This window comes from Poecilia mexicana, unplaced genomic scaffold (assembly GCF_051168715.1).
Source record: "Poecilia mexicana isolate PSO_F unplaced genomic scaffold, ASM5116871v1 scaffold_8, whole genome shotgun sequence".
Classification (NCBI taxonomy): Eukaryota; Metazoa; Chordata; class Actinopteri; order Cyprinodontiformes; family Poeciliidae; genus Poecilia; species Poecilia mexicana.
This window is the reverse complement of record NW_028263377.1, coordinates 14356791-14372687: the sequence shown is the minus strand read 5'-3', so window position 1 is coordinate 14372687 and position 15897 is coordinate 14356791. Positions and strand designations below refer to the sequence as shown.

Genomic DNA, 15897 nt, shown 5'->3' with positions numbered 1-15897 from the left:
TAACAGACACTTCAAAATACACCCCAACTTTATGTAATTTGCATCTTACTGTGGCACTGCAGATGGGGCACATGGTTACTAAAGTCAATCTAACATGCTCTGTCTGGTTCTGTTCTGTTTTGAATCAAAAGGACATGGTGCTGGTCTCTGTCACTGCAGTATTACTCAACCTTTGATGGGGATATGATGGACCAGCAGCACCTTGGACAGAGCATCTGTAAATCAACAGAGTGGTCGCTGTGTTTCTTCAGCACCATGGACAGCATCATACGTCCTGCCCCCGCCACTAACGGCAATTTGCTACGCCTTGGGCATAAAACTTCACACATCCCCAGCAACATCCACGTAAAAAGACAACTGTGGTCCCTTTTTTAGTTTTATTGCACACTTTAATCATGTCGTAAACTTCACAGTAACAATGCAAGAGCAGGAAACAGAAGCAAACCACTGTGCAGTGCAGCTCAATAGCTCTTCAAAATATTTATAGGTATTTACACAGAAAATATCAAAAAACATGAAACAGTGCCCCATGGTTATGCCCATGTCTGGATGAGGCGTTTAGTTTCTTGTTTTCGCCCAGAAGCACTTCTTTTAAGTCGACTTCACACCGTTTGTAGCTCTGGAAATCCCGTTAATACTGCCAACCCAAACACATTCAAGTACTGTAGTTCTGGCATTGCACAAGTACTGGGTTAGCCAATACACAGGACTCTTAGAAGAAGAAGAAGAAGAAAAAAAATACAATTGCACCAGCAACACTTGCACAACTTAATCTCTAAAATTAAACATCTTTGTAGTTTTGTATGATCTGAAAAGAAATGTGTGATCAAATATAATGTCAGTCTCAATGCTAAACAATTATAAAGCATGACAGGAATGCATGATGCTGCCCATACTTTCCTAATCTTAGAGAGTACATTCAGGAACCTCTCCCAACTTGCCAAACACTGTCCTAATAAATACTATTTGCTTTACTAGAAACTACTTGGTTCTTTCAGGAAACTTGCTGTATTAGAAGCTGACTTGTAATTTGGTACTTTCCAGGTTCCAAAACTTTCATGGAACCTGGTAATTGTATTTGAAAGGTTTGATGAAAGTTCTGGGACAGTCAAAGGAATACCCAGTCAAGGTTTTAGTAGAAGTCACCCCACAATAAAGCCTAGTCCCTACAAGTCTGCAGTAAAATGCACGAAAGAAATCAGTGAGTCTCATGAAAGCTCCAGAAAGTACCTTGCATGTTTCTGAAAGTACATGGTCAAAAAAAAAAAAAAAAAAAAAAAAAATCATGAGAGTTCCTTCAAGTATCTAGAAATTATCAATGGAAGATCAATGAGAGTACCTGATATGTAAGGGGAAGGTTCCCTGAAAGATTCAGAAAAGTTCCAGCTAAGTTCTGAAAAGTAACTTTTAAGTTATGTTATGTTATTTTAGCTAAAGTATTTATGTCAAAATCTTTATTTTCCAGTATCTGAAGCAAAAGTACAATATATAAGTAATGACAGCAAAGTATTCCCTTTTTGGTGCGCCAAATAAATAATAATTAAAAACAAAATCACCAAAGCTTACTAAGCCAAAAAATACAGAGGAAAACTGACAGTGAGGTTGAGATTATATCTAAGCTGATTACACAAACGATGGGTCTGTTTTTATGAATTAAAATTTGTATTCCGGAAATGTCTTTCCGTTTGTTTGTTTTATTTTTTCATGTTTTATGTTGTTTGCTTCCTGCATGTAGTGCAAGATAAATGACATAAGGAAAAATCTGAACAACAAAATAAGAAAAACAAAGTCAAAATCCCTACTGTACTACAGTGTAAAATACAAACGTAATCTGTGATTCATACTTTTCAGAAGTAGGTAGTAACATCCAGCTTGTTCTTCTGTAAGTCTGTGCCGAGGGAAGTAGAGCTTACAAACGCATGTTTTTACACACCCATGTTCTCCTGGCTACAAGATGTTAGTTTCCAGGCATGTCATAGTTTTTGGAACATTCACTAAAAACAATAAATCTTGCTTAGCTTCTAACAAAGTCTTCTGCTATATCGTGATAAATGATAAAGCTTATATTGTCTGACTATATGCCCTTCAGTCAGTCAGTGTGTTGCATTTGGTTATGTATTTATAAAAACACATAAAACATACCAGGACAAAAAAAAAAAAAAAAAATCAAAACACAGCAGGAGATCCTCTATGTCTCAAAACAGAAAAAAAAATAGTATGGCTGTATATGACAAATATAAAGCCTCCACATGAGCATGTTTTTTTTTTTTTTAAATTATCATTATTATTATTATTATTTTCTATATAAACACACCTAAAAGCACTTTCTATAGAGGCAATGACGGCAGTCTTGGAATTCACTGAATTCAGCTTTGATTTCGGAGGTGGGATTTTTGGTCCAATCCCAACAGGTAAACAGCCAAACGCTGCATGGGGGTCCATGTTGCCACCCTGGCGGTTTCTCGCCCTCACTACCTGTGGGTTGGGCCCCTGTGAGTGACTGTGTCCCCAGAAAGGTCCTCCTCCACAACGTTAACATAGCCTTCTTTATCTATGCAGCCCGCCAGAACCTGCAGAACCAGCCGGAGCCTCCGATCCATGGCGAGCAGGTGAGGCCGGATCAGGACGGGGGTCAGGCGGTCTCGCAGCAGAGACTCCTCCATCAGGGAACTCAGCTGGTACTCCTCTTTGGCCAGCAGCTGCAGACGCAGATAGGTGGACTTTTTGACCCTGAAGCAAAAAAAATAAATAAATAAATAAATAAAAAACACAGATGTTTCAATACAACCAGATTTTTTACTGTGACCCTATTGAATCTATTTGAATTTAGTTAATTAAATTTAAAAGTGACACTTAGATGATCAGGAGGTTCTTGGCGCACACAGAGACAGGTTTTTTTTTTTTTTGACAACTTTTGACGGAATAACTAATCGTTTACCACGGGGGGGAAACAAGGTTTGGATAAACGGGAACCAAAACCTTAGATTGCACAAAGTAAACGGAAAGACGGTTACTTTGAAAATTTTCCAGCAATAGCGATGACAGCCAGGGGTGTCAAACTCCAGTCCTCAAGGGCCGCTGTCCTGCAGTTTTTAGATGTACCACAGATACAACACACTGGAATGAAATGGCTTAATTACCTCCTCCTTGTGTAGGTAAGTTCACCAGAGTCCTGCTAATGACCTAATTATTCTATTCAGGTGTGGTGCAGCAGAGGCACATCTAAAAGTTGCAGGACACCGGCCCTCGAGGACTGGAGTTTGACACCTGTGACTCAAACGCTAAAACACACTATTAAGGCTAACTACAGAAAGTAAAATATAGGATACATTTACAACATACCTTACAAAGTCTTGATCTGAACTGTATTATTCAGAATTGCTTTGTGTCTATGCATCAAATTGATACCTTATGGAAATCTATCACAGAATTAACCAACAATCTGACCTGCAGCACTGGCTGAGCGGCACGAGGATGGACAGCTCATCATGCGAGTGTTTTCCAAATCTACAAGCAAAGGAAAAACATATAAACGTGTGATCAATCACGAGATATTTTCAATAAGCTCAATATTATTTGAATCGGAGATAAATTAGGATAAATAAATTACAGTTTCTTGGCCCACTGAAGTAGTTTTACATTTTGTCACAACAGATTCTGTGAAAGAATTCAAGGTACAACAAAAAAACAAAATCGTTGAATGTATTTACCCCCTTCCATTATCGAGGTGAATGATGAACGTTTCATTTCCAAACTTCTCAAAGGTTTCGTAATGATGACGATCCATGTTGCCTGTATTAAAAGAAGGAGCGTTACAAAACATTAATACTAAAAAATCATGAGTGGAATTCATCTATGAGTTTAACAAAAACAATTATCAAGCCTTACCCATTAAGAAATCAAAGACGGTCATGTCCATGATGTCCAGGAGTCTGGTGCCACGATCATATGGAGGTGTCTGCTTCACCTCGTCACAATAATCTGGATCCACTTCCCATCTAAAAACGTGTAACAAGGGGAAAGGTGTTGATCATTTCTTTTTTTTCCCCCTTCTTTTCCTTCTTCTTTTTTTTTTTTACAGAATAAAGCCCGTCTAATCATGATCAAACTTGCTCACTCTGCTTTCTTGCGCTTGTGATAGGAGCGTCTCCAGGGGTTTCTCCAGGTCTTGCGTTTGGCCAGACTCAGGTCAGGTAGGAAAGCAGCTAACGAGCCTTCGATCTGGTCTGGTTTACCGCACAGAGCGTGCTCAGTGGAGCAGTAGTAGGAGCATTCGCCATAGAAGCAGACATTGTTGGCTGAAGAAGGAAAAAGCGGAGACAGATTCAGATCTCGGAGAAAGGTGAAGGGAGCGTTTTAGTCACATTAATGTTAGATCTGTTTGTATGTAATATGAATGAGGAGAAAAAAATGTTGAAGCGAAAGATGAGAAAATGACGAAAAGCCAAAATAAACCTTGGTTCATTTAAGGAAAACCTGCCAATCATTCATAACTGTTCTGTGTAATTAAAAGCATTTAAAAACAACATATTTACATTTGACAAATGAATATGTTTGTTGCATTAAGTGCCGTAAGATGACATTTGTTGTGAATGAACATAATAAATAACATGAACTGAATTGAATACAAAGTATTTGCTATGTTTAAATTGATAATCTCTGCATCATTCAGAATCTGCTTCATAGCAAAAACACAAATTATTTTTTCAAACAGTTGTAAATAAGTGTACGAAAAAGGCTGAATAGATTTGTAATTGTTTCATATGTCCTTTGATTTTTAGTAAGAAAGACAAGATCTGCTTAAAATAAATAAAGAAAACCAAACAGAATCAACTGCTTTATGTTTGACATTTTATTTGGAAATTTTCATATTTTCAGTTTGAGACCGCTTCAGTCGATTTCTGATCGGACTGGTCTTTCCCTTTTAACTTACCTTTAAATTATAGCCATCTAACTATTTGATTGCAGTAAAATCCAGATTTCATGTTTTCTAATTATTACCTACAATAATTAGAAAACATCTACAGAAAGTTTTATTCAACAGTGATCTTCTAAATGGTTTACCTTCATTTTCTTTTATTTGCAAACACTTTATTTATGTTGCCTAATGAGAACATGATTATATTTCCTTCTCAAAGAATTTCACTGAGCATCTGTGGACTTACAGTGCCACCATGTGGACAGTTTCTGTCATGCTCTGCTATATTATCTTCAGTACACTCAGCCCTGCATCACTGCTTTGAAGAGCTCAGCAGATTGTCAGCCTGACTGGTCGAACTGCTGGTGCTTGCATTTTACTCGCAGCAGAAGGAAAACATGGCTCCTCCGTGTTTGTTTCTTCTTACCACATCTTCCTACCCATCAAGCTACAGCCAGAGTTTCTACCTGGCGAAATGAAGAAGGTCCTCCACAGCTTCTTGTCGCGCGTCAAGTCTCTGATCTCGCTTGTCATGTTGACCAGTCTCCCCGCCACAGGAGGCACTCTGCGGAAGTCAAGGATCCTAAAATGACAAAGACGGGCAAACATTTAGAGAACATTCGGCTTTATCACAATGTTTGATTGCAGCAAAATCCAAATTTCAAAATTCTGCACCTTAGCCTTCAGACACAGCTGGGAGTTCTGTTAAATAATAGTTAGAATTTAAAACGAAAATTAAAACTAAATTAACTGCCTAAACGTTTTAGGCAGTTAATTTCTAAATGGGACAAAAAAAAAAAAAAATCAACATGTGCAGACATCTTTATGTTCATCTAAATAAAGATACCCAGCTGTAAACCTATCTAGAAAATCTATCTCTACTTGTTTGATCTATTTGATGTTAATTAGGCAAAATCATTTATAATTCGCCATCCTACAGTGTTTGTGTGTCTTTGCTCAAGTTAAACTCAACCCAGAAGGCCACTGAGCATGTTATTGTCTAGTTTTACTGTTTCTCAAAGAGTCAGCACAATCAGCAAGATCTCCAAAAATCAGCCATTTTCATTTCTTCCTGTTTAGATTCATCAGGTTTAACATAAACTCCACAGGTCCAGTCCTTTGTTCTCTTTCCTTTTCGTTTTATTCCTTAGCGCTTCCATAGCTGAACACTATACCTATTCAGCTCCTGTTTAGCCTGCGTCACTGTATGTTTGCCGCCCCCAATGACCCTGAAACCATTTGAGACCAAAAGTGAGCCTCCTGGGAGCAGGCAGACACACAAACAGCCTGGCTGAGTGTGTGAAACTTTACCCTACAGAAGATATCATTCAGCGCCTGCAAACTGCACCGTCATGTTGGGTCCAAGTGACAAAGGAGCACCTGTGTGTAAGCACGCATGCATGAGTGTCTATTGGCAACATACATTAGGTACACTTAGTGAAGATGTGAAAAGAGCCTTGGAATAATTTATATTTTATTGCATGAGCTGAAACTCGCACTGGAAAAAAAAAATATAGGAAAGAACAACTTTTAATTTAAGTGCATTTATTTAGTGGTGAAAAAAAAAATCTTGTTAGGAATTAATTGCTTTTTTTTTCACTAAATCAGCAGTGGCTTTTCTGTAGGATGGAGGTTTGGGAATGGGGGACTTCGATATATGAAGGTTGCTTTTTGTGGCTGGTGAATATTTGTGAATATGTATAATTATTCCCCCTGTCGCTTTTCTAGTCCGTTAGATTTTTTGTTTTAAGGTCCAGATGCCATGAACTCTAACGAGGTTCCCAGGTCCTTTTGAAGAGAAACCGGCCCACAGCATCACACGTACTCTAACGTGCTAAACAGTAGGCATGAAGTACTTTCCCTCTTTGTTATAAAATGCATCTGCAATGTTTATTTTAAAAATCTCAACCTTGGTGCCAAAGCACAGGGTCCTAGTTAAATTCTCAGTCGTGTTGAGTAAACTTAATGTTTATTTGTGACGGTTGGAAAGAAGACTGTTGTGATTTTTTCCCCTAGCATTCCTACCAAACAACAGTTTTTTTTTTTTTTTGTTTTTTTTTTATGTGGATCTCTTCGAACTTTTGTTATAGAGACTTTGACAACTTCAAAATGCCACCTTCTGCTCTGGGTGTGAGATGTGGAGACTTGTTTTTTTTTTTTTTTTTTTTATAGCTCTACAAACAATCCTGCTTGGTATTCATGTGGCCTGTGGCTAAAAGTAATGAGCCTCTTTTTCACATCATGTTTATCCTGTAGAGTCATGATGTTCTAATTAGAGATTCATGGAAACCTTGATTCATGTGAACAAAGTGAAGCATAAATAAATAAATAAAAAGCTCCTTTTATCTTTATTCTAAATTAGTTCTCACATCAGTGTTTTTTTTTAGAGAATTATTTCTCAACATTTAAAACGTTTTTTCTTCTCGAATAGATTTAGCCAAAATGAACTATTTTTCTATGCGAGCTGCGCTGCCCTGATGGAAAAATAATAATATTTATTTTAATGTCTTAATGAGCAGATTTGTGGATTGTAACTCTTTACTCTTAATGGTGCTTTCAGGGGTAGGAAACACACACAGTACATTGCTGCGAAAATGTTCTCTATATTTTCTTTGTCACACTTAAATGGAACAAATCCTCAAACACATCTTATCTTGGTACCAGTCAAAGAGACCCGAGTAAAAATACATAAATGCAATTTTCAAACAATGATTTCAATCATTAATAAAATAAAACTATCTGGCCCTATTTATTAAAGTAAATGTTCCCTCTAATAATGGATTTTGCCATCCTCTGCGGCAAAAACTACCACCAAGTCTTTGTTTACGCCATTGTGAAGGAATTTTGTCCACACTTCTTTGCAGAATTATTATTATTTTAATCCAGCAACGATCAAGAGTTTTTGAGCATAAATGACCCCCTTTAAGGTCAGAGTCGTTTATGTCAGCATTTAAGACTAAACATTCACTAAACATTTTTGTTTTTTTTTGCCTTTTACAGGTATCAGTTTTCATATGACTATTTTTCTAAAATCATTGCGTCTTTAGCCAAAAGAATATTTTCAGGATCATCAATGTGTTTATATTTCTTTTGGAAATGTCAGACAGCTGTTCCATATTTGCTTTAATTTTAGATAATAGGTCTCTCTGTGCTCCAGTGGACTTACAGAAGAGTTAAATCGTGATTTATCAATAAGGGCGACTTCTTATCCTCATCGTCTCAAGTAACTTTTTTCCCTTAAATTAATGAAATAATCATTTAAGAACTTCTACTTTGAATTTACGCAAGGTATTTTGTTCTGATATTAGAACTGATATCCTGATTCTTAAACACTTAAATGTGACAGAAATGCAAAAATGGAGCTTATGCTCATTGTTTGTCGGAGTCAGGTGTTCTCACATCCTCCCATCCATTCCGCCGCGATCCAGTTTGAATTAACAACTCAGCATTGGCTCAGACAGGTATCGTGAGCTTCAATGGTTGTGCACAAAGTTTAATTTGGAGGCAACCCCGCATGGTGCAGGCAAACTGCTCTTTAATGGTAACTCAGAGCGCCTCCCTGCAGAGTTAAACTCATGTTCTGTGGGTAATGATACACCTGTGATATTCCTGTCTGGCTCTTCCTGCCCACTGAAACAGGTGCGAGGAAGAGCAAATTTAAGAGAGAGTGAGAGTTTGACTTTGTAAGCACGTTTAATATAATTATCATGCTCCCAGCGTCCTCCTCCTCCTCCTCCTTTTCCTCTCTGATTTATCGCTCATCTTAGTGCTGAGTTTGTGTCCCCTGAAGTCGTCGGAGTCGAAGGATCACACCGAAATCAATATGCTCAATTGCAAAAAAGAAGGGATGATCCCTTCTCCGAGCACGTTATCTAATCCCTCGCACTTAATCCTATGGAAATTGTCGCAGGACAAATCCACCGCTCCCAGATTGTGTGTGCGGGTCGAGTGCTGCGAACCACACGGAAAAGCTCACCTGTCCAGGTGGAAAGCGGCAATCTCAGCGTTGTGCCTCTCAAAGTCGGAGAAGTAGAAGAAATCTGGAGGCGTTTCCTGCTCTCTGGTCTGCCTGGAAAACAATTGGGATGTTTTTGTTTTATTGAGACAATTTAATTAGAGTTTAGTTTAAAAACATTTTAGAACAAAAACACGCTGTGAACGATTTTATCCTTTTGATATTACTTGAATCCTCTTTGAATTTGAAACATTTTCACCCCTCTATTTGCAAACTGTTTCACCTCCATCAGTTTGGTTTTAAACTACTTTTTTTTCGCTCCTCTGTGAGGTGAAACACATCTCAACGGCTGCACCCATTTCTAGGACAGAAGCTGACGTGTGAGACCAAAGCCTGTGTGAACAAGTCTGCTGAAGGGAAGCTGGGCGGGATTCTTGTTCACGTCCTGCAGCCTCCTCTCAGCTAACACACACACACACACACACACACACACACACACACCTACACACGAACCCAGTCGCACTCTCATTCAGGAGATATGGAGCTCTGCCAACCAAGTCATGGATCTGAGTCAGAAAATGTTAGAAGCCTCTTTGTGTCTGACTCTCTTGTCTTTCCCTTTTGCCTTTCCGCTCACCCCGGCTGTCTGACAGCGGACTTGTCTCTTTCGCTTGATTTTTTTCTTTATCTTGGCAGTACATATGTAGACCCACCTGCCAATATAACCTTCTCCGTAAAAGCTTACACCAGCACAAACCAGATGAAGTGTGCACGCACCCATCTCTTATGTCTGCACCAATTCTCCACTGTATTAAAGTGAAAACTGCATGGTTAAGTCAAGTGCTGCCGTCACCTCCTCTTCCACGTCTTATATTCATGTCGCACCGCGAAGGCAAAACACCGCTAGCAAAAAAAAAAAAAAGAGAAAATCTTTCCTCCCATTACTTTACCTGTCATGGAAGCAGCCATTTACCCATAAATCAACTCCTGCCTTTGAGATCCCTTCTTTGCCACCCAAAGCAACCAGGGGATTAATGATGTGTTTATTTTCACGGTAGATACTGCGTCGAAGGAAATAATCAGCAGCAAGTTTTAGGAGATCATCGGCAGAGCTCTGTTTACATAGCACCTTTCAGTTGAAGAGACGTTTCTAAGTGCCTTTTGAGACTGAAACTATTAAAATAAACCTACACACGGCAAATTAATCAGTACAACAACTTTTAAGATCTGTTTAAGAGCAACAGGCCTACATGTATTGCGTGGTGGGAACCTAACGCTTCTTATAACTCCAAACTCAGCAGCCCCGAGGTAATTGTAAGTTTCTCCAAACTGTTATTTGAAAAATACATCAGTAGTATTGTTCTTTAGGGGTTATCTGATGTCACAATATTTTTTTTTTTCACCTGCAAGAGTGAAAAACACCGGGTAGGTTGGCGAGCTTTTTTGTCTGTCGGCCATGTTGGATTGAACAAAAATAATTTCTTGCATTTGCAGCTGATGGCCAGTAGTTTATGGTGTATTTATAACATAAAAATCCACAAGAAGCACAAGAAAATGGCTTTTAGACAGGTGTCCACTGTAGTGACCAGTATGCATGAAAGGGTTAAATGCACGCTTTAGGATAACCGTGGTATTGCCATGAAAAAAATACCTCAATGTCTCTGAAACCTTTTTTCCAATAACACAATTCATTCTGAGCTTCTTGGCAAGTATTCTTTCAATGAACTGCTGGAAAAAGCCAAGTGATGGTCACCGCAGATCTGGTTCCCGTGGTCCCAGGGGAAACGAACGGATATGATGTGAAAACCTATAACAAGACAACAGATCTAAACACAATATGCAGAGTCACAATCTTGTTTTTTCCCTGCAGTAATGCACCCACCCACCCTCCATGAGGAAGTGTCCTTGATAATAAAAAGGGGCCTTTATTTGAAGCTGAGTGAGCTGAGGCTGCCGCAGAGCTTCACATGTAGCTCAGGAGATTGTGTGTAGGTGTGTGTGGGTGTGTGTGTGTATGTGTGTGAAGTGATGAAGCTGAACTACTTGCCTACATGGACCATGTTTGTGCTGATTCTGTGGTTTTTATGTCCTTTCATGAGCTCAAACCTGCACAACGGAGGGCTATGTTAGCAGACGTTCAATGGGGGCTCTTGACTCAACATTCACACTTTTCTCTCTGCTTTCTCTCTCTCATAAATTCCCAGACTTATGATATGAATTGGCAACAGAGAGGGGGCAGTAGAGACAAACAGAATGAAAGAAAATCGTTGTGCGAGCCACTTCCATATCGTCCTTCGGATAAAACCGAGGAGAAAAACTAAGCAATGAAATAAAAGAAAAAAGCTAGTTTCTGACAAACTTTGAGTTAACTAAGTAGCCATTCCATATCTATTTTGGTTTTGTAGTAGACAGCAATCCGCACAGTTTCAGTTTGTAGAATCAGAAAGAAATTCTCATAGAGGAGGCCATGAAGACTGGGGTGTTACTCAAAAAAAAAAAACTCAAACCTGCAAAAATTCAAAATGTCTAAATGAAAACATACTTACAAATGCTACATCACTTGAGTTCTATGGAGTATAAATGGTGGACATGTTTATCCCCCCTTACGTTAATTCTGTTTTTGGTTTTATGTCGAGCCTTAATGCTTCACAACATTAAGCACATTTTTAACTGGTCCTGTGCAAAAATAAAAGTGCGTTTCAGTACGATATCTTATGGTACAGTGTATTCAGGAGTGTTTCCACCCAGAGGAAATGAGACATTCATGGTCCCCAAGATTTTTGGGAATACATTGTGTGGACCAACTGCTGCTGGCGTATAACTAGTAGTGAGATGATCTGGGCCCACTTTGCTGCTCCAGGACCTGAAAGCCTTGCTATAAATGAGGGAACTAAGAAATGTGTTCTCTAGCAGAAACCCTAGAAGAATATTATTCGGTGATTAATTCGTAAACTTAACCAGCGCTGGGTTAGGCAACAGGAAAATGATTCAAAGCACACCAGCTAGTCGACTCTAAACATAAAAGTTCATCAGCATTTCACTGGAAAGTTGGGGAAGTTGAAGGGAATGAATGATTAATGACTTTAATCCATAAATTAATCTGATTTAATCTTGCAAAAAAAAAAAAAAAAACTTCAATACTGATCCAACAAGGAGACAGCAGGAGGGTACATGAGAAACCTGTTTCTACTGGTAATCCACGGATGATCTGAGACCCCCCACTGGCGAGCTGCTGTGTTGCTGTCTGGCCCTGAATCGCACATGGTTTTGGGCTAAAAGTCTGTGAGGACGTGGGCAGGGTGCTGCTAATGTAATTGGGGAACAAAGAGATATAAATACGCAGACAGGTCGGCAAGCTTTTGAGATAAACACCGAATAGCAGGCTTGAAAGCCTCCTGCTGATGGAACATTTTCCTACTAAAGGTAATGCGACTGAAGGGTATAACAACTCGCTTCTTGTAGCTTAAGTGGCTTTAATCTTCCACTTTCATATTCAGAAGAAAGTGAGAGCAGAAGAGAAGATTTATTAAGAAGACTGAAGCCTGCTTAGTGTCCTCTTACGTGCACCGGTTTAATAGTTGTTCTTACAGGGTGGCCAAATCCAGCCCTCTCAAGTGGTCTGACCCTCTTTAACACCAATTATCAAGTATCCATCACCCTCTTTTCAAAACTCAAATGTTCTTTCACTTTATTTTTTTTTCTGTGCCTGTTCTTAGTGTTGCATCTCGTCTGCCCAATACAAGCTTTGTTTTTCTCAACATCGTTGCAACATTTCCCTTTTAGTGTTAGCCGTCACAACCGAATGACATATATTAGAAAACTGTTTTGGAAATTTTTTTATATTACAGCAATGAAGTTCATGCGTTTTATTAAGATTTTATGTAGCAGAACATGATTGTGAAGTCAGGGAACATGAGAATGTACTTCTCTCTCATTAGCTAATTGTTTGGTTTTTTTTTCCAATTTTGGACATGTAGACATTATTTTTTTCTGTTAATTATTCTTTGTAAAATTGATTAAGCTCATCCAGATTGTAGTGATTTAAGCAGAGCCACTCAAACGCTATGTTCACACCACAGGCAAAAATGATCCAAATCTGACTGTTTTTGGCCATTTTAATTTGACATCTGATTATTTTATGACATCCTAAGTTGAACAATCTGGAATGATATTTTCAAATGTAGTCCTAAAGCGGATATGTGTACATTGATTTTCAAAGAGATGTTGTATAAAAATGTGTGTCACATTTCATGAGACTATTACTTCATTGGACGTGACAGACTTTCCATTTTGCACCGGTGGAGACAGAAAGTGGTGTAATCGAATTTAAACAATGGATGAAACAAGCATGGCATATCTTGTCACTACTACTCTATTTATTACTTGCTCGCCCACACTGTTGTTGGAGCTGCAGGTCTGATATGAGCCTCTGTTTTCTCTTTCCATACAAACTTACGTGTGCGTCAAACTAGTAATGAGTCATATTTTCTTCTGCACGTCCAGGTCACAGAGATGTAGGTGGTTTACACTAATGGCTGTCACTTTACAGTTAACTCCAGTCGGTTTTTCTATCATTATTCTCCTGCATTTTGGTCTATCTACCTAATCATATGTCTCATATGACCTTCTGTGATTCCTCTACTGGGCATTTGCCACATTTAAGGAGGATTTCTTCTCGACACTCTTCCGTGAGGATTTGTGACGGTACCAAACCATACTTGTCCAGTTGAACCTAATCCTAATCAGTCGTGTCCTTTTGGTCTAACTAAAAAAAAATCTAATTTTATGTTTTTTATTCACTTTTCATTAATTACATTAGTTTTTTTTTTTTTTTTTCAAATTTTTGAGTTTTGAGTTTGCTGTTCACCAGCACTGTAACCTCTGAGGTCTTCATTGAATGGAAGGATTATTTTACTGAGATTTAGAGCTGAACAACATATCACAAATATTTATTCCTGTTACAATATGCTTTCTAATGCATTAGCTGCTTATTTAAGTACTGCGGAATCAGGACCTCAAATAATTTACTGGATGATGCTGGTTGTTTAATGAAGCAAGATAACGTTTTAGAAAGTTATTCCATTATCACAGAACTCACCAACTCTATTTCATGTCATATGTTTTCCTGATACTGTGCCACTGCCTACATGGACTCTACTTCCTAATTAGTTTATTTCTGAAGGCGATTGGTTGCATTCTTCTAGTCATAGCGCATGTTAAAACCATGTACATTTTTAGTTCACTTTACATTATTGTCCAATTAAAACAAAAATATTTTGCGAGGCACTGTTTTCTTACACTTGAAATGTATCGAGTTTCTTTAAAAAAGATATCTGGTAGTGGGCGTCATTGAGGGGTGTAAACCCCGAAGGTCTTCTGGGGAGAACTGGAAGTGATTAGTGTGATTTATACAGAGCACCTCTGGGTAAATGACATCTTGTTAAGGACTCGCATCACCTTTAGGAGGCAGACAGGTAAGAGGAATGGAGGACAGGAGTAAAAAAAGCTCTTCAGGAAGGTGATTTGTGTCAGAGTGTGCTGCTCTACAGGTAGTATCCAGCATGGGCCTATCAGAGATGTAACTGTCAAGGCTCTGCAACTCCATACGTGTGTTTACATCTGCAAACAGCATCTTATTGAGTGGGTGATATGCATTTTTCTGTGTGTGTGTGTGTGTGTGTGGTTCATTCCTCACTCTCTGTCAGCTCATTTTCCTTTATTCCTCCCTCCAACGCCGTCACCAGAGAAATATCTAAGAGTCGGCCCACGGCCCCAAGGTAGCTGTCGAGATTGAATTTCAAATCAGCGTTGCACAAGTTGTGTTCTAGCCTCAGCTATTTTCAACACATGGGGTGAGACGGTGCCGCGAGGGGAAAGGCAAGTCATCTGCATGTGTGGGATGCAGTGTGCGTCATATCATCACAGGAATGCAAAAGGGAAGAGACTTGACACGAAGAAGATGGATGAAGGCTGAAGTCAGTGCTGCAATTTCAAAGTTATTAGATGCTCATATGGAGGGGAGATAGACTGGAATTAATAAGAGCATAAAAAGACCATCAGTGATTATCCTTCGGCTGCACCGAGCACTGGTTTGGAGGTGGAAACGTCTTTTGATTGAGCTTTAATAGAAGAGAGTACCGGGCAGCTATTTTGCTTCATTAATGAACTGGAATTAAAACTATATGATCAATTAAAGCCGCAGCACTCCATATGAAACATTTAGCACCATAATTAAAACAACACATTAGACAGTAAATGTAATATCTTTTCGAGGAAATTGGAACGGCTGCTTTCATGGCAGCAATGCGTGCTCTTGGGGTCGAGCTGCCGAGTGAAGCAAACGACGCAGCTACTGCAGGCTGGAAGCTCATACACAACGATAAAGATCATTTTTTTGTTGCAAAAGAAACTCAATAATTTGGTGATCACATTTGAAACTAGACACACTGTTTTTATACGCACTGTGAAAACTGATGCATATTTTTTTTTCTTTTCTGCTTGACAATGAATCAAGACGATGCTTTTCTTGTTTCATGTCAGAATCAGTCAAATTACTTTTGTTTTTTAAACACCAGAATAGTAATAACTTTTAGGTCTTGACAATAAATTACTATAAACAAGTTTACCATTTGCCTTTAAACTATTTGGGAACAGAACAGGTGATGATGTGACGGTTAATTGACATTGCTTGAGTTAACTAAAGGAGGTCGCTTGCCAAAGCTGGTAAGAGGATATCATTAACCAGAGTGAAAGAATCTTACATTGACATTGAAAGGCCACACATTGAGAAAGAAGCAATCCATCAAAAAGCAACATAAAAAGCCAGATTCTAATTAAAAATGCACTAAAGGACAAAAAGCTTAATTTGTGTAGGAGACCTGTGGCCTAATGAGACTTAAGTTGAAATGTTTATCTGTGGTAACCATTAATGGAGACCAGGCCTAAAAATAAAGGAGAAACAGAAAGGGAAACGGGGAGGAAAAACGCTGACGGTGTTTCGCTGGAGTTCAGGGCAGCTTTCCAA

General features: G+C 38.7%; 1 protein-coding gene across 1 annotated transcript in view; it reads right to left on the bottom strand.

The window, feature by feature from the left end:
- Positions 1-363: 363 nt before the first annotated feature.
- Positions 364-15897, bottom strand: part of fam20ca (FAM20C golgi associated secretory pathway kinase a) — a 42023-nt gene continuing 26489 nt past the window's right edge. The window contains exons 4-10 of the mRNA XM_014980652.2: positions 8895-8987; positions 5386-5501; positions 4118-4298; positions 3889-3998; positions 3711-3792; positions 3448-3507; positions 364-2730 (exon numbers count right to left, since the gene is read on the bottom strand). Coding sequence (XP_014836138.2) covers positions 2472-2730; positions 3448-3507; positions 3711-3792; positions 3889-3998; positions 4118-4298; positions 5386-5501; positions 8895-8987 — 901 coding nt within the window. The 3' untranslated portion in view covers positions 364-2471. The remainder of the gene's footprint in view (positions 2731-3447; positions 3508-3710; positions 3793-3888; positions 3999-4117; positions 4299-5385; positions 5502-8894; positions 8988-15897) is intronic.